The sequence below is a fragment of the Charadrius vociferus genome, unplaced genomic scaffold (assembly GCF_000708025.1).
Source record: "Charadrius vociferus isolate BGI_N301 unplaced genomic scaffold, ASM70802v2 scaffold296, whole genome shotgun sequence".
In the NCBI taxonomy this organism is placed as follows: domain Eukaryota; kingdom Metazoa; phylum Chordata; class Aves; order Charadriiformes; family Charadriidae; genus Charadrius; species Charadrius vociferus.
Window position 1 is genome coordinate 1,719,739 of NW_009648972.1, and position 17,907 is coordinate 1,737,645.

Genomic DNA, 17,907 nt, shown 5'->3' on the forward strand with positions numbered 1-17,907 from the left:
TTAATTTAAAGGATGTTAACTGAAGCTCCAAAAAAGCCAAAATTACTGGGATAATTGTCTTATCATTTAAAGAACTGCTTTTTCAAAAAGCTTGGCTTCCTTTTCGTAAGAAAGATTCTGTAATTTGAGTTCAAGTCTGTCTCCTGGTGTCTCCTCAGTTCCTGATTATGGGTATAGATCAGGAAGCTAGATGCAAAAAAAGATGATGGTGTTTAGTTAGAGGTATAACAGTGCAGATGCACTGTATTTTTAAAAAATTAAAAGCTATAAATACACAAATGAGAATCAGAAATTTTGAGTAGACTGTGGCTGTATGCAAGGGTATGTCAAATACTAATAGGAGCTCCTCAAGCACCGCCGCCCCCAGTAAGGGGGGATTATGCACAAATTTAAACATCTAGAAATTTTTGGGCATCAGCCTCTGTAATTAAGACAGATTATGAACAAACAGTTCAGCGTCATGAAAAATAGATTCTAATTAAAAAGACTGAGCAATTTTGTAGATTATTTCACCTGCTTTACAGAAAAATACAGACACAGAATTGCCTTGAAAGCTACCAGCTGACCCTGTTTGAATCGTCAGAAAAAAAGCCCATGTTTAACTAAAGTTCAAGTTCTTATGTGGAAGTTGGAGTCAGTTGCTGTTGCCTGTGAGCCTGTGTTCTTCTCGCTTCATGTTCCCCGAGGGCCTCATCATTCAACGGTGTAAAACACTGTGCTTCCGAACTGCAGGAACTTACACTGTGTAAAGAACTGTTTTTTCTGGTTTCCCTAACCTGCCTTAGAGTTAATGTTTTAAGCTTACTATTTCACATATTGATGTATTTACTTAGTCATTTTTCTCTTTAAAGTGTGTGTCTGTAGAGCTGAGTGTTCAGCTGTAAGCCTTAATAGGTACCCTATGGAGTAAAAAGTTGGTTTTAAATTAAGTCTTGCTATAAACCAGCACACACACCCCTAGAATGCTCTAATGCATTTTCTTTGCCCTTTTGGTAAATGATGTTTGCTGACTTGCACATTGTTCATAGGTTCTTGATATTCTGTTTCCAGGAAATGAACACTTAGGGCCTGAATAATTGTCTGTACCTTCACAGCTTCTAAGTAATGCTACACTTAGAAATACATCATGGTATGACTTCCTACTGATTTACACATTATCTGGCAAGGATGCTGTGAAACACTTTTAAGTAAAAGGTCAAAGGTAAAAGGGAGAGGAGAGAAAACCCAAAATGAAACAACTAAGCCCAATTACATCTACAAAGATTCAGTGAGGTTTGGGCACAGTTCATCTTAAACTTTTGCAATTATTGTAAGGGTGTTAGGTCAGTTGTTTTAATGAGCATTCATATGTTGTTTTTAAAGGCTATGGCAAAGCTTGGCAATAGTCATGTAGCAATCACATGTCTCTTGGTTCTCTCAGTTTATTTTTTGTTTATAAGCTGATGGTAAGATTTCTGTATTTTAACTTTTATGCATATTTTCTCCCTTGCCTTATCTTCCAGGAAATAAATGATGTGGATGTGCAGGAGCTGGTGAGAAGGTCAATTGGAAGGTTAACAATTATTCGGCAGACATTTCCAGTCCCCCAAAACATAAGTCAGCGCTGTTTCCGTGGCAACCACAGAATATCTTCATCACTGTGCGATCCAAAGGACCCTTTCTCCCAAAGCATGGAGGTAGTTCATGTGCCAATCTATTCCCACCTCGGAACTGTCTTTCTAGATAAGTTCAAGGTTTTTCCCCAGGGGCTTAGTGTAATTTAATTTATTTTTTTTTTCATGTCCTCTCTGATATGTTGTTTAATGGCTCATGGCATGACAAGAAAATACTTGGATGGGGGGTGTGAGTATGACTGATGAACAAGAACAACTCACTCCACAGCAATTGAGAAAAAAAAGTCTAAAAAATCCACCAGATCTCCAGGCAGCGGGGTAGTTGTTTTGTTGCCCTGCTAAATTTTATTTTTTATCATCTCGCCAAGAAGAATTTCCTCCCCATAGCCAATGTCTCCTGAGTTGCCATGCTTCTCTAAGCTTCAAATGTGTTGTGAATGGGAAAGCCTTCCTGGGGCCCACCCACATCACCTATTTCAAGTGTCTTGGTGTATGCACCTACATCTACCCCCATGTTCTAATGAGGCCTTATTTTCAGGTGGTTAATTCCAAATCCTAATTAAACTATAAGAGTCTTCCTTCCACGTTAAATCAGCAAACTGGATCATGGTCACTGTCCTCCTAACTTCACGTAGTTTTTCCAAGAGCAAGTCCTCTATCTCCCTCACATCTCTGGTTAGGCTTCATCATGACAAAGCTAAGGCAAATCAGGAGTGTGAAATTGGTTTAAGATGTCAATTTTACTTTTGGGGTTTTTTGCCTGGTCATTTATGAGGTTGTGGAAAGATGACTGCGTTGGCAGTGGTGCAGGAGGAGCATATCTGACTTAGCAGCAAAGAGCTGTCTCGTGATGCTGAAAGAAAGGAGTGAGAGAAAACAATGGGAGAGAAATAGGGAGGTGTTGAAGAGTGTCCTTGCTTAAAATGAAAATATGTAAGGGGAAAAGAAGTGTGGCTGGTCTTGCCCTGTTTCAGGTTAGCTGTAAGAGCCCTTACCTGAGTAATTTTTCACGGAGCAGCCAGTAAGCAACTATTGATGACATGAAAAACTTTGGCCGTAGCATGCTGCACAGTGATTCCATCAGAGTTCTTAAAATAAGCAGGGCTGTGTAAGGCCAATAGATGCATAAGATATCTCTATCTTTAGGCTCTTTAGGCTCTTTAGGAACTGCGAAAATTCTTTAGGTTGTGCTGTTCTGTTATGGCAGCGTGATCCTAGGGGGAACTTTGGTAGCCTATGGATAATGCATAAAAACTGAGGGTGTGATTATGTGCAGTCACTAGAGATTGCAAAGAGCAGTTTTCATGAGCAAATTTACTAACTACCGCAAGGCAGAAAACAGTAATCGTGTATTGATGGGAGTCTTCACATTTTGATGTATTTTTCTCTTCAACTTATCTTTCATTTCATTTTCACTTCAACAGTGAACAGACTCTGGGGAAGAAATTTCTAGAAATCAAAGTTTATTCTCTACGAATTGGCAAATTCCATTTAAAGTGTTAGATTGGACCTTATACCTTAACCTGTGCTTCTTGATCAACCTACAGCTTGGAGAGCTGTAATATTCCTATGGAAAGCTTTCATAACATTTTGGTTCAAACGAATGATGGAAGCTTGACTGGTTTAACTGTTCTGCACAGTTAAGTTGCTTTTTTCATGCCTTCCCTGAGATGGCTGCGCTTCATTAGTAGCTGAGACAACACTAAAAAAATGAAAGGAAGAACAACTCTGACACAGTTTCCCCTGTGTCTTCATACTATGCACAGACCCTTGAGTAGCTGTGAGGTTTGTTGGCTGTTACTTTCTCCCCAACAATATTATAAATTAACTTCTATTCCAGTGGGGAGTTGGAACAGTTTATAAATTGAAATTTCTATTGCTTTTTTTTTTTTTTTATGCCATTGAAGTGTGACTAATCAGGAATATTCTCTGGAAATTATAAGGGTGGAATTCTTGATTTATTTTTTCTGAATTACTCCCTCTAAAGTCTGTGTGAGTAATTAATATTTTTTCAACATCTCTATTACAACAGTGACAAATATTTTGGTGAAGATGTCTTATGTCTCTGGGTTGTCCTGTTTGAAACAACAACTTCAATAAATTTGTATCATTTTGGAGTCAGGAAGTTAAAAACTGGATTCACAGAAATATTTAGTATCATAGCCCTTTTGTCTAAAAACTCTGTGCAATAGCCTAGATATACATTAAAAAAAAAAAAAAGACTGTTAGTCGAGATAAATCACTTATACTTAAGCTGATTGCTAAATACCTTTCTTCTACTTTCGGGAGCAAAAAATCACATCTGAATTTTGAATTGCATCAATAGGATGCAGTTAGATGTTTGGTAATGCAGGTGTCCAGCCATTAGTCTGAGACTTGGAATAAATAAAGGATCAGTAATGGATACCAAGCAATGCATTGAATGTCCTAGTAAATTTACATGGGAAATGAATAAAAGTGTAAAGTGACTTTAAATTACAGCCCCACTCAGTGCACCGGGACAGTTACTAATTAAGCATACTTCTGGTAGTGACAGGGGAAGGGTGATTCTGAGAAGCAGAAAATTAATCATAGTGTCTTTATCATTGCTTTATCAGTGATTGATTACTGTAAATGTTAAGCTGAACTATTAAAGGAATAACAATGCTTAATAATTGCTGAACTCTGTACTCCTGAGCCCTGTTAATACTTGATGAAGGCCCAGCTATATTACTCTTAGATTAGTGAGTGCATCCTTCCTCATGAACTGTGACAATAGTCTTCTATTCCCATGATGATGTTGGGTTACAGAAGCTACCTTGAAAGCAATGTCACTTTGTTGGGAAATGATGACTTGGCATCTGTATCCCTTCATGTACCAATTTAGTCTCATTAGTGACCTTATTGTCACTGCTCTCTAGAGGTGTGTTGTGTTGTGTTTGGTTTTTTTTCCTTTGAGAAGGCTTGTGTAAAATAAACCTGCCTCACCGCATAGTAATTATTCCTTCCCTCCTCCCCCCAAAAATGTCCCTGTGGTGCTGACTTCTTTGGGGAAATACGGTTTTAGCTGAAATGCATTGAATTCTTTGTAGGTTTACAATACACAGACAAATCATCCAAGTTATTTTTAAAATGCTTGATTAATCTGAACCCAGATCCTCAATCCGTGTTTTAATCCTGTCATGCACAGTGATGCCTGGCCTGTGCATCTGCGGAAAGTAAATTAGTTCCTGGGTGAATGCTGAAATGGAAATATTCGTAGCCACTGGAGTCACAGGAGAAACTCGAGTAAGAATAAAGAATTGTCTTCCAGAAAGAGGGACTGAAGGATCACTGTTATTTAAAGAAAAAGGGAAATAAAGATCAGAAGTTCTGTGCATTTGTGGTACTAACAGCGTAGAGTTGTAAAGGCAATAGAGGCTCCCAGGAGTTTATCAGGAGGAAAAGCAGCAGACCATTAGATCTCCTTCAATAAAATGTGAAAGGCGAAATGCCCCAGGAAATTCTGGCAAGGTAAGGAGAAAGATGACCTCTTTCATGGATTCCAGGCAGGGAAGGAGCCGGTCACAAAACCTTCCTGTCAGAACTGTATAGAGCAGATTTCAGATGACACAGGCAAAGCCAGCATAAAGAAAATAAAAACATAAAAAATAGGTTGTATAGAAAGGAGTAATTAGGCAGGAAGATACTATTATTTTTTCTCTTTTTTTTTGCCCTATTTTTAAGGTGATGTGTAGATTTGCCAGTGTCTCAGATCTTCACAATTATTGTGCTTCCTTCACATATATCGCCTCCCAATAGCTGCAGGATTTCCCAGTCTTTGCATGTTTTTAAGAGGCAGAATAGGCACGTTCTCCACAAAGTTGACATACTTTCCTATTGTAAAGTTCCTTCTGTTAAGGTTTTGAGCAGACCATTTGTATGAAGAAATCCTTACACAGAGCAGTCAACATATTCCACAAATCTGGGAAACATCTTTTGGCTTGTCTGTGACTGATGGAGGAAAAAAACCCAACAACTTTGCCTCAGTTAGGAAATTGCTGCTGGCTAACTTGTTTTCAGGCTCTACGAATGCTCTACAGCCCCCTTAGTAGTGCAGCTGAGGAAACTGAGTTTCTCTCAATAACTTCAGACCCAATGGCTTCAAATGACCAACAGGTTATCTAAAAATAATATTCCCAAAGGTCCTTCATGTTTCTGAATATCATTTCACTTCCCAACAACCTCTCTTCAGGAAAGCTGAGGTTTCTCTTTATGATACTATTAGTAACTTAAACGTTCCTGCCATTTGAGGACAGAAATGACTGAAATACGGCTATATTGTAAATTACTTGTTTCAGAAGTGTTTATGAATTCCAAGCTTTTGGGGTTTTTATGTTGAATTGTATCTTTCACGTCTGACCTTGTACTGCATGCATTTTAAAGTACATATATAGAAATAGTACATGGGTAAGTGGAACTGGCACACAAGTCATTTCTTGAGTTCAACTGTTCTCTCTTTCATGCCAAACCTGAACTTTCCTCGCACCGTATGCACGTAGCTGTGCTCACAGTGAAGCATATACACATTTACTCAGGAAGAGTTTTGTCCTGCAAGAAATTAATAGCCATTGCCAAATATTCTGACAGGAAACACCATAAATTGCAGAATTGACTTGCAACTGCACGCTGAGAAAGATTTCATTGGGTCATATTTCAGTCCAGAAATTGCTTCAATCAGAATCAAAAATCAGGAACAAAAACCAGGATGAAATTATTTATTTTAAATTTTCAGTTTCTGTTTTTTTAAAAGAGCAAACAATCATGAATAGAATTTGATGGTGCCCAAATATCTGGTGACTGAAAAATTGAAAGCTGTAGACAACTGGTTAAAAATAAAAGAAAGTCTGTTTACGTTCACGAGTAGGGCTTTAAATCCTGCAAGTGGAGCTGTGCCAGTGATTGGGCTGCCTGTACTTCACATGTGTGTAGTTTGTTGCTAGAAATCACTTGTAGAGTGACAGCACCTAGTGCAGTTTTTATCAGAGCCAAAGATACGACTTTTTAACTCTTACAGTTTCTTCTTAATACCAAATAACTCATTTAATTACCAGAGGATTATGCTTGAGGCAAAACAAATGATAAATTCTGGCTGCTGGGAGGTGACCGCAAATAATAATGCTAACACTCCCCTTTTCGTGTCTTTACAGATTTCCAACCTGTATATATACGACACTGTCCTCCTGTTGGCGAATGCCTTTCATAAGAAGCTGGAGGACAGGAAGTGGCACAGCATGGCCAGCCTCACCTGCATCAGGAAGAACTCAAAACCCTGGCAAGGCGGACGATCCATGTTGGAAACCATCAAGAAGGTACCTTTTCCCTGTCTTTCCTCATCTTTGATTTCTAAAATACTTGCATCGGGCAGTATTTCTTTCCGAGGTGCGTACTATTCTTGCCTGTACCAGCAGCATCTTTACAAAGTAATAGTTTTGATGTAGAGTTTCTGAATGAAAATAGTCTTTAATTGGTTTGGGTTTTTTTCCATGTTACAGTGAGCCTATTTAAAATTAAGTCAATGAGTTTGTTTAATCAAATTACCAAACTAGTAGAATTTTTAAGTACAAATAATATCCTATTGAAAAAGTGTCATGGGTCAGGAGGTAAAGCAGATAAATTTACTCTTTTATTTGTAAAAGAACAAAAACAGTTGTACACTTGGGCAATGATCTGTTCCATTGCTATTGACCTTAATATAGTGAAATAGTGGAAATGAGGATGAGGAAGACCCTAACCCCCGTCTAGTCTATATCCTGCCATTGCAGAACTTTTCCCCCTAACAATCTCTGTAGTGCTTTAGTTAATGTTAAGCTCTCACTACTTTCCTGTGCTTATTATTTCATATGTTAATTATGCTCATGCCCAAGATGCTTTTCCTGTGTTCTTCAGACTTTAAAGATAATTTTTCTTAGTTATTCCCTTTCTTTATGATGTTTACGATCTCCGCTTACTTAGAGACAATTATCACAGTCTTCCGGGTCAGTATTTAGTCAAAATATGCACAGGTTGGTAGTTTACCCTTCTCTGTAAGTTATTCCATTCAGTCTTCTTATGTTACTGATGTCGTTCATAAAACTGCCTTCTCATTTGTCTGCACGTACTTCCTGGTAATGTGTGCTTACATTATAAGTGCTGGCAGTGCCTACATTGTAAATACAAAAAAACCCCAGGACAGTTAAAAAAAATTTAAAAAGGGTACATTATTTATGGCTTTCGTTAAAAAGGCATAAAAAAAAAATATCATTTTATTTCAAGAAGTTGCTGTTCTGCATTAGGTCTTTAACTACACCAGAAATTATGATGATGCAGGCAAAATGTAAGGCTTCTTTGAACACTGCTTAGTTTTTCCCCAGTCCTGGGTCAATCTGCATTAGATCCAAAATAACAGTTCAAGGCTTTCTTCGGTGGCTGTCCCCAGTTTCCATTCTAATAGTTTGAAGTCATGAGACTGCAAGAATAATCCAGGACACATTTCTTATTTCAGAGGCAGGATATGGCTTTTAGGGACTCTAAACTGCATTGCTCTTAACTTATCGAAGCAATTCCAAATTCACATTTGGCAGACCCGGGTATTTTAACCTACGTTTCAGGTTCTGGAGCTTTTCTTCTCAAATTGCATTTTGTAAATACTATTTCATGCTTTTTCATTAATAAACTAAAAGCTATTTCTACTTTCTCAAATCCAAATAGGATGCCTGAGCTGGAAAAGTCAAAATACCCACTTCCACTTTAGGATCAGAAATTACTGAGCTGGAGTTTCAGGCAAAGCCTGGTAGCCCCACTAGCGTCTCTAAATTTAGAAGTACTCCTCCATGGAAAGGGCTGCTGACTGTTTTGCATTACGATTATTTGCTTGCTTGTGTTACTTGTAGATGTCAGACTGATCCTGTCCTCCTACATAAACATCCTTTATGCTGTTTCTTACCACCATCTCATCTCTTTGCATCTCAAACAGACCTTATTCCATTCTTTGCCACATTGTCCTAGCTATACGGTTTATCATGTTCCAATTCTCACCTCCTAAAATGATGTGATTAATAAAACAAATTCCTTCTGTGACCTTTCACAGAAGAGCTGCACTGTGTTGAAGATCAGTTTATGTAGCTCTTAACCCTGAAACATGAAGAGAAATGGCCAGGAGAAATATGAAAGCATTCAAGAAGGCAGGAGTAAGTGGAAATTCCAGGGTTGTGGTTAGTTTGCTAAAAAATGAATCAAAACCCAAGGAAATTCCTGACACGTGCAGTTAACCAGGCTTGACTCCTGTTGCTTTTGGGTTTCTCTGCTATTTGAATGAGATGGCTTTGAGAAGAAGCAATTTTATTGGTATAAATTGAATAATCCAAATACTCCTTATACTGCATTGTGCTGACAGAGATGAATTTCTAGAAGTAACATGCTAAAATTGGAAGTCAAAATTTAATTGAAAATGAAATACAGAAATTTCCTCTCTGTGTGTATGTCTGTACCATTTCAATCCCTAGGCAGAGGAAAGCTAAAGATTGCAGCTGAGAGATGGAATTGTATAAGAAAGAGGAATTCTGCCTTAGTTTTGTAGTCTCCTTTCCCTTTTGTTTCACTAAAGCACTTATGTAGAAGAACTTTAGGATCACAGCTGTGCACTTTTGAAATTAAAATTTGAAATTGATAAATGTCTGATGAGGTACCAGGAAAAAAAGCATAAAATTAAAAAGTAATGCAAGGAAGGATAAACACACAATCTCTCTTCTTGAGAATTCTTCCATTTTCCATCTTCTTTTTTTTTTTTCTTTAAATATCTTTTCTCTCCTGTTGTCTTGGAACATCCGCTAAAACCAACTGGAATAAGAAGTTTTTCTCAAAAACATATTGGTTTTCCTTAATTCTGAAAGAAAACAGGAAAAAGCTACCATGTAGTATTTAAGTAGTTTCTGAATAAAAGGTTCTGCATTTTCATTTTGAAATCACCACTGTTTTGAAGATATAGTGTATAATGGAGTATCAACAGAAGATATTGTTATAGTTCAGAGTGAAGATACGTTCTGAGATTTCTTAAGTGCTCCTGGAAAAAGAACTTCCACCCTCTGCACAACTTTAACTCTACCTTCATAATGACCTGTATCGCAGAGCTAGAATCACTGTCTTGTCCCAGATTGTTCCTTACCTCAGTGTAGTTTTCAGTGGGCGTCATGTCGTAGCCAGGTATGGTGGTGGTGGGGAAAAGAATTAAGGAAGAGATGCCTAACCTCCAGCCTGCCTACCTTAGAAAAGGATTTGCAACTCAAGTAGCTGTTGTCCTAGCAGCAGCAAAGTGGAGGTCATGTTGCCATCTGCTGCTGTGTACAACTGAACTCTTGCTGCTAAAAAAGCAGCAAAAAATAAAGGAAGCTTTTCTAGAAGAAAATCTATCTTCTAGGATCAGAGATCCAGAAACAGCAATATCTGGCAGTGTTTTAGCTTCAGAGGGAACCTCTCTTTGATTTCTAGAGGGGAAAATAAGAAAAGAGGGGAAATCTCTATAAGCTACGCACTGAAGAAGGTAAGAGAAACGGATGCTGGTGTTCTAGCTGCAGCAGCACCTGTTAAAAATAGGCGGACTCTGGTGGTAAACAAACTAACTTCTTTATGATTAATAAGCTAATATGGAAGAGCAGGGAATGAGAGCGAAATAGAGTTTCAAATGGTTCTTGAAATGGTAATATAGCTGTCTGAATCATTTCCTATTGTAATTTGTTACTTTTCAATGTTGAACATTTGATTCCTGCGTCGCTATTACTACAAACAACTCCAAAAGCTGTTTTTTTTCTGGGTGAATTCAGCTGATTGGACAAGGCCTAAAAAAACATGTTAAGGCCACTAGAATTATTAAAATCTAATATCTGTTTCTACCCGTTCTGGAACTGAATAAATAGTTAAATTCATTAGGAAATACAATCCTTCTAATGAATTTGGCCAGCTCTAGCAATTAGTTCTAAATTCACTTCTGTAATAGGAACTACCCCCCAAACACATGCTTACTTGTTTATTTCTCAGTAAAGCTATTTCACAGTGAAAGAAATAAGTATTACTAGAAAATAATTCTACTGTTGGAAAAATTAATCTTCCCAAATAGCCTGAGAATAAATATAAGTAGGATTATATGGAGGATCAACTGAGGAAAATGACATCAAGTTACTGCATATGTCTTCTCTCACACTTACCTGATCTCTTCCCAGTCACATTTGTTTAGCTCACTTAGAAATAGCAAATTTTTAGTGCTAGCAGCAACATAGAGCCTATTCCTTTGTGGAAAATGAGCTGTACCTCATGCTGTTTCATGAATCATGGGTGGAATTGTCAACTAGTTCTGGTCTCAGAAATATCAGTGGTGTTCAGTGGTGATGTGCAAGAAAGATGCCGAATTGTTTTCCAGGTAGTAGATTGGACTCTCTTTGCTAGCAGATAAAAATGTTTTCGATATCAGATTTTTTTCGAGAATAAAATATGAAACTCTTATTTGATGCTTATAGCATTTTCTTCTGCCTGTAACCACAGTTTTTTAATCATAGAATACCAGGTGGGAAGGGACCTCAAGAATCATCTGGTCCAACCTTTCTTGGCAAAAGCACAGTCTAGACAAGATGGCCCAGCACTCTGACCAGCTGAATCTTAAAAGCGGCCGATGATGGGGAATCCACCAGTTCCATGGGGAGGTTATTCCAATAGCTGATTGTTCTCATTGTGAAAAAAATTCCCCCTTGTTTCCAACCGGAATCTCCCCAGGAGTAACTTGTATCCATCACCCCTCATCTTTTCCATGTGACTCCTTGTAAAAAGGGAGTCTCCATCTTTGTAGCCTCCCTTGAAATACTGGAACGTGGTGATAAGGTCTCCCCTAAGCCTTCTGTTCTCAAGGCTGAGCTAACTCAGTTCTCTCAGGCTTTCCTCATATGGAGGCTTCCCAGTCCTTTGATCATCTTGGTGACCCTTTTCCTTAATTCCTTTTCCATAATTGCAAAATAGCTAGTGTCTGACCTACCCATATTTTGAAAAAACAAAAAAAAAAAAGGGGGTGTTTGAAATGGAACTGTGAGAGCAAGTACAATATTTTCTAACTGATGATTGGCAAGCTGACATTCCCAAGTGAGGTCCTGACTGCTAGGTAAATAGTGCTTTCTTCAGGGACTTACAGTATAATAGTGCCTAAGCATATATAAACTGTAGTTTGCCTTGCCAGTCTAGACGGGACTCAAGTAGGCTTTAACTATATTGCCAAGCTTTATAACAGCTCTGCAAAGCCCAGAGCAGTGATCAGAAACATAAGTAAAACATTTTTGTCGTAACAACTGACATTTCACTCCACTTTTAAACGTGTCAGGAAATTGCATGGTTGCGGCTCAACCTTAGAGGAATTTGAGAGAGTAGATAATAAATGTGTCTTCACTTTTCCCCAAATAGCATTGTTTCTGTAAGTTAAATGGAATGAAAAATTTCTTTGACTCTTACCCCATTATCATAATTAATGCTAAAATAACTCGGAAAAATCTCATCAGGAAGTCACTGGATCAGTAGCTGTCATACAGATGGCCATTTCCTCTGTGATCTCCTTCCACTGTGCATTAGCAGAGGGATAGAACACATGACATAAATCAAGTAAGTGTTTTAGAGGGATCCACACTGTGAAAGATATGCAGAAAAATTGGAGCAATGTCCTGAAACTCTTCCTGGTAATACACTGTGCCACTCCATCACCCCTAAGCAATACAACAGGCTCATGTAAGCCTCGTGAAAAGGCTGTGTGGGACAATGAGGACTAGTAGAATTAAAGAATCATTATGGCTGGAAAAGACCTTTCAGATCATCAAGTCCAACTGTTATCTAACTCTGCTGGGCCCACTTCTAAACCCTGTCCCTGACGGCTTTTAAATACATCCAAGGATGGTGATTCAACCACTTCCCTGGGCAGCCTGTTCCAGTCTTTGATAACCCTTTCAGTGTAGAAGTTTTTCCTAATGTCTAACCTAAACCTCCCCTGGTGCAACTTAATGCTGTTTCCTCTTGTCCTAGTGGTTGTAACTTGTGAGAAGAGATCAACCCCCACCTCTCTACAACCTCCTTTCAGGTAGTTGAAGAGAGCAAGGTCTCCCCTCAACCTCCTTTTCTTCAGACTAAACCACCCCAAGTCCCTCAGCTGCTCCCCATAAGACTTATTCTCAAGACCCCTCACCAGCTTTGTTACCCTTCTCTGGACCCTCTGTAGAGAGCAGTAACAGCATTGTCCAGCCTGCAGGGTCCAGCAAGGTAGGTCCCAGGTGGAGAAGAGGCATCAGGACCTCTAAGAAGTTTCCAGTCAGTTTTAGTATTGTCGTTGGTATTACATGGGCGGTTCTTCACAGTTTTGTCTTTCTGCCTCTGCCCTTTCCAAGCCAGGAGCATTCCCATCTAATCTGAGCTCTTATTACACTATTTGCAGATGTACACAGTCTGGGAAAGAAAACTCTAATCAAAGACACTCTCTTACATGAGAAATTTTCAAAGCATGCTAAAATTGCCAAAATAGATGAATGAAAAAAATTGTTGTTATGGTTACTGCTGGATTTCAGCCAAATAAAAATAACTAACAGACTTACAGTTTGTATCTTGCCCCAACAGTTGTAGCCATTTAAAAATCAAGGTAAATAAATTTACACAATAGTTTTAGATAAAGATTCGGTTCCAAAATATGGTAGGTAAGTCTGTTAACCTGTACTATATGTTAGGGGCCGTGTTTTTCCAAAGAATCCTGTGTTTTCTTAAAAAGTGGATTTCATTGCTTAAAATGAATTTGAAGTTTTTTAAAAAAACTTCCTCGATTATTTTTTTTTAAATCATATTTGCTCAAATAAGGACAAAGGTTATAAAAATTGTTTTCCAAGTCAACTAAAATTTTAAATTGCTGTCTCAAGTCTCAAAGATTCATTTACATTTTAGACATGATTCTATCTTCAAGTCCTCAAAATTACTGGGAGCTCTCTCAATCTGAAAAATAAAGTAAATTTAATTTTCTATATTCAAAGTTCCCAATTTAAGACTACTTTTTCCCAAAGTAAGAAAAAAGGAAAACACTTTCTGCTGTTCAAAGCATCTGTGTTAACGGAGTTGGTTTTTTGTTGAATATTTACTTTCTTTTCTAATTTTGTTTCAGAGTTTTCCCTTCCTTTTTCCAGACTTTTCTTGTGGCTCACTTGAAATCATGGTGCAGCTCAGGTGGTCTATAACAGTTTAATTAATTTTCACACTTTACCTACCTCAGACCCACAGGTTTAATTCACACTGTGGATGGGAAAGTTTTAGGAAGTAATATAGGAAATGTGAAGTATAATGCAATAAAAGCGTTATATCATAAGGGGTCAGAGTGGTGCAGGACTGGAAAGAAGTGCATGCTGTCACGTAGGGCAAGTCAGGCAGACGAAGGCTTTCAGGGGTCAGATGGGGATCCCAACCCTTGTGAATCTGTAATGCTTTGCAGGCATTTCTAGATCACATGTACCATGAAATTCTGGCTTAAATTAATCAAAAAGCCAGTTGAGACCATGTGAGGAACAAAAGGTATGTAGAACAGGTTTTTATTTTTGGTTCGTCAATAGGATGTAGTCATATTTCAGTTAGCAGAATAGGTTTATATTTGTGAAACTCAGTTATTTACCTGAGGATGTGTTCAAATGCTTTTGCAGGTAAACACAAGCTTGTTCTGTCTTCACTCTGAACCAGCCAGAGGTGTGCTAACCCCAGTCTAAAAACCATGAAGGTGTGACTATTACAGGACTATGCTCAAGCTAATAAGTAACCTTAGTGTCATGCTAACCATAGTGACATGCATCAAAATTGCCTGGCTGGCTCTCACTGAGGTGAAAGTCTTCATGGAAAAGACTGTGCAGATTTACCCTTTATCAGGATGTTGTTTTTTCCTTTTGTTTAAATTCTATTTTTATTGTAGTATCTCATCCAAAAAGTAAATATTTAGAAAATGTTAAAATATATATACGCACACAAAGTATTACCTTGTTTTTAACCGAAAATGGCACTTCATGATATATTTGTGTATTACTCCTTGACAATACTAGTCTCTAGTAAGTTTTAAAGGTATTATCCCAATGATCCACTTCCTTATTTTTATTGTAATCTTAGTAATGTTTTATAAAAGGATGACAACATTTTGTTAGTTCATACTAATCTGCATTGGAGATGCAAATTTTATACTCCTTCCCGGATTTTCTGTAAACTGAAGATGTGAGAATAGAGCTTTTAAAATCATGATTCAGCAGGGCTCACCTGCTTAGCTAGGTAGTTTATATTGCAACAGTTTATTTTCCATTTTTTTCAGTTCAAATAATAAAGCTCTTAACTGAAAGAGCTATCACAACTGCAAAACTCCTACCTTATGTTTTGAAGAAAAGCTATGCATTTCATAAGGTTTTACACCAGAGGCAGATTCTTTTCTTGTACATATTTAAAATATTGTTCAAGTTTTTTTGAGGAAGCGGGTTAAACATTAATTTTTTCTGAATCTGAGAACTGAAGAAATTTTTTTTAAGGCTAAAGGTTTTCATTGTAGGCATTTCATGTGGCTCTGTTGCTTTTACAGTTCAGGTCATCACAGTGCTTATACAAAGATGAAATGTGTGTCATGTTGAATTAACCCTGGAATATATTTTGGGTATTGCTGTGGCATGTATAGCCCTTTCAACTCTGATTCTTTACAGTAAATATTCACTGTTTCATGTTAGTATTTTAACCCTTTCTGACAAAAAAAAAAAAAAAACAACCAAAAAAGCAAAAGCTAGCTTGGAAATATGCTGCATTGTTGCTTATCACATGCATTGTCAGTAGTAGAGATGTGGAGGAAAACAGAAAAATCACTTTATTCAGCTAGACAAGCCCCTATTCATTTGTGCAAATCGCTTATGCTGGGCTCAAAAAGCACCCAACTTGATCCAAAACTGAACCTGATCTTATGTGGAAATCTCTTTTCGGTGAGAAACATTTGGGGGAAAAAAAAGCAAAAATAAACAAAACTAGGTTTTGTGCAATTTCTTTTATATATTTGTCTTTAGATTTGCTTCCGCTAAAATTATTCACAAAACTTCTTTTTTTTTTTTTTTGGAACTAGAGTGTCTATACATATACGCTCATGGGTCAAAGAACAAAAATTGGAGTGCAAATACACTAAGAGTAAGACTATTGCTTATATTGCATCTGCTTAGCATTGCTGAGTTTGATTCTTCTGTGAAGAGCTTAAATGATGCAGGAACAATTTAGGTTTCAGAATTTTTAGGGAACTGTGGTCTCTGGAACACTGTCCTAATTCTGGCAGTTGTGTTTGTATTCTGCATGGTTAGTGCACAGATGCCCTGGAGAAACAAAAGGTTATTAATATTGGCTACTTCTGAGTTTTCACTCTGTTCCTTTTTTCTTTTTTCTTTTTTTTTCTTTTTCCCAATAGGGTGGAGTGAATGGCTTGACTGGAGAACTGGAGTTTGCAGAAAATGGGGGGAATCCCAATGTGCATTTTGAAATTTTGGGGACAAATTATGGAGAAGATCTTGGCAGAGGCATCCGCAAGGTGAGGCTACATTTATTCAAACAAGAGACTATTTTTACTCATTTTTTTAATACCTTTCCTATGTTCCGTGTTAATAGAAATGTGTTTGATGGCAGATAATGTGGTGTTGTGTATCACTGAGAGGCTAAGAAACAGGAGTGAAGTCTTGACCTTCTAGATACCCATCTATTGTATTATTGCAAAGAGGCCGTACAGTAGGTCATGTTGATTGAGGTGTTGTTTGTAATATGGAACGTGTTAAGCTGCTGGTTGACTGTCCCAAAAGACCAATGGAAGCTGTTGTTTTGTAACCCTTGCAACCCATTTCCAAAATAGCAAATTTTACACTGAATTATGTTTAGAGCACCCAAATCGACACTTGATACTTATGGTCAAAGTGGGATGCTTCAACTCTTAGATGATTAAAATTCATAGTTACAGAAAGAGAAAATCTGTTGTAACATCGACAAAATTTCGGTAATCTCTTGTCTTCATGAAATAAGTACACAATATTTTAGTAGAAATTAACTTCTACAGAGTAAGCGTAGAAGTAAGTGGTGGAAGCAGGTCTATACTTTCAATGCCTACCCTTCACTTTGGACAACTGCCCATCTAGGACAGCAAAAGTAGAAAAAATCGTGTGTTAGCTCTTAGGAAAATAAAAGACTAATAGGCTCTTCCAGGAACAACACTCCTTCAAAGACAGACCTCCTGAAAGATAATACCAAGATCTTTTCATTTAGTGTATCAGATAACACTGGTTTTTATATGCAAGAAACCTGAAGTGATTGAAAGCAAATGACGGAGAAAGTTATCTTAATATAGGTAAACTGGTTCCATGTGTCAGTGTCACTATATGATGAAGTACATCATTTTTCTGCATACCTTCTGCAGGAATAGATAAGTGCTCTGAAAGAAGGGAGAGAGAAATAAGAAGTTAAAAGTGGCTCTAAACTCCCGACGTATCCTTTGCTATTCATTGGAATTGTTATTCTGTTCCTGCTGTTTCATCTGTTGTCAATACTTTAATGTACACACGTGCCTATAGCTATGTCACCTTGAGCAGAGATCCTGACAGATGCTTTGGAAATTAAATGGAACTGGATCTTGATATTTAGAGATGCACTTTGCAAAGTCTTTAGGCGACCAGAATGTTGGATGAGTCCTTATTCCCTCACCTATAAATTCAGTCTGTTTCAACATATTTTGACTTGATTTATTTTCCATGCTATGCATCGAGGAGCTATTTATTCTTTAGAGACCCCAGGTAGTCCTTCCTAAGACAAATCTGTATCTCTTCATTTAATTTAATTGGTTGACTTTGGCTGTTTTTTGTCTTCAGGCCTGTCTGGGTGAATGCCTGAGTGAAGCACTAAATTGTGTTCTTCCATTTCACAAAAAGATAGGAGAGAGAGAGAGAGACCCACAGAAAGGTCTTGGAAATAAAGAAGAACGAAAAGGCTTCCTACTCTTTCTAACTATTTTCTGATGGTATAATTCAGATTTATATTGCAAATTTAAACTATGGTACAGCTGGCTTTTAAAGAAGAGATTAATGACCATAGGCACACATAAGCTGTGCAAAACATGAGATAGTACGATCAGGCGTTTTGAATTTTCCTTGTTTACCCTTTATCATAGTTCAAGGACAAAGAGACATTCACTGTTTTTGAAAGGAAATAGATTTGAAGTTGGTCAAAGGGAATAGAGTTTTGCACAGAATATAATTAGACCGTG

General features: G+C 37.6%; 1 protein-coding gene across 1 annotated transcript in view; it reads left to right on the forward strand.

Moving 5' to 3' along the window:
• The window catches only part of LOC104288866 (glutamate receptor ionotropic, delta-2-like), a gene marked incomplete at its 3' end in the record, with an annotated part of 606,323 nt that overhangs the window by 512,238 nt on the left and 76,178 nt on the right, over window positions 1–17,907 (forward strand). The window contains exons 6-8 of the mRNA XM_009887740.1: window positions 1,503–1,676; window positions 6,782–6,943; window positions 16,072–16,191. Of these exons, the coding sequence (XP_009886042.1) occupies window positions 1,503–1,676; window positions 6,782–6,943; window positions 16,072–16,191 (456 nt within the window). The remainder of the gene's footprint in view (window positions 1–1,502; window positions 1,677–6,781; window positions 6,944–16,071; window positions 16,192–17,907) is intronic.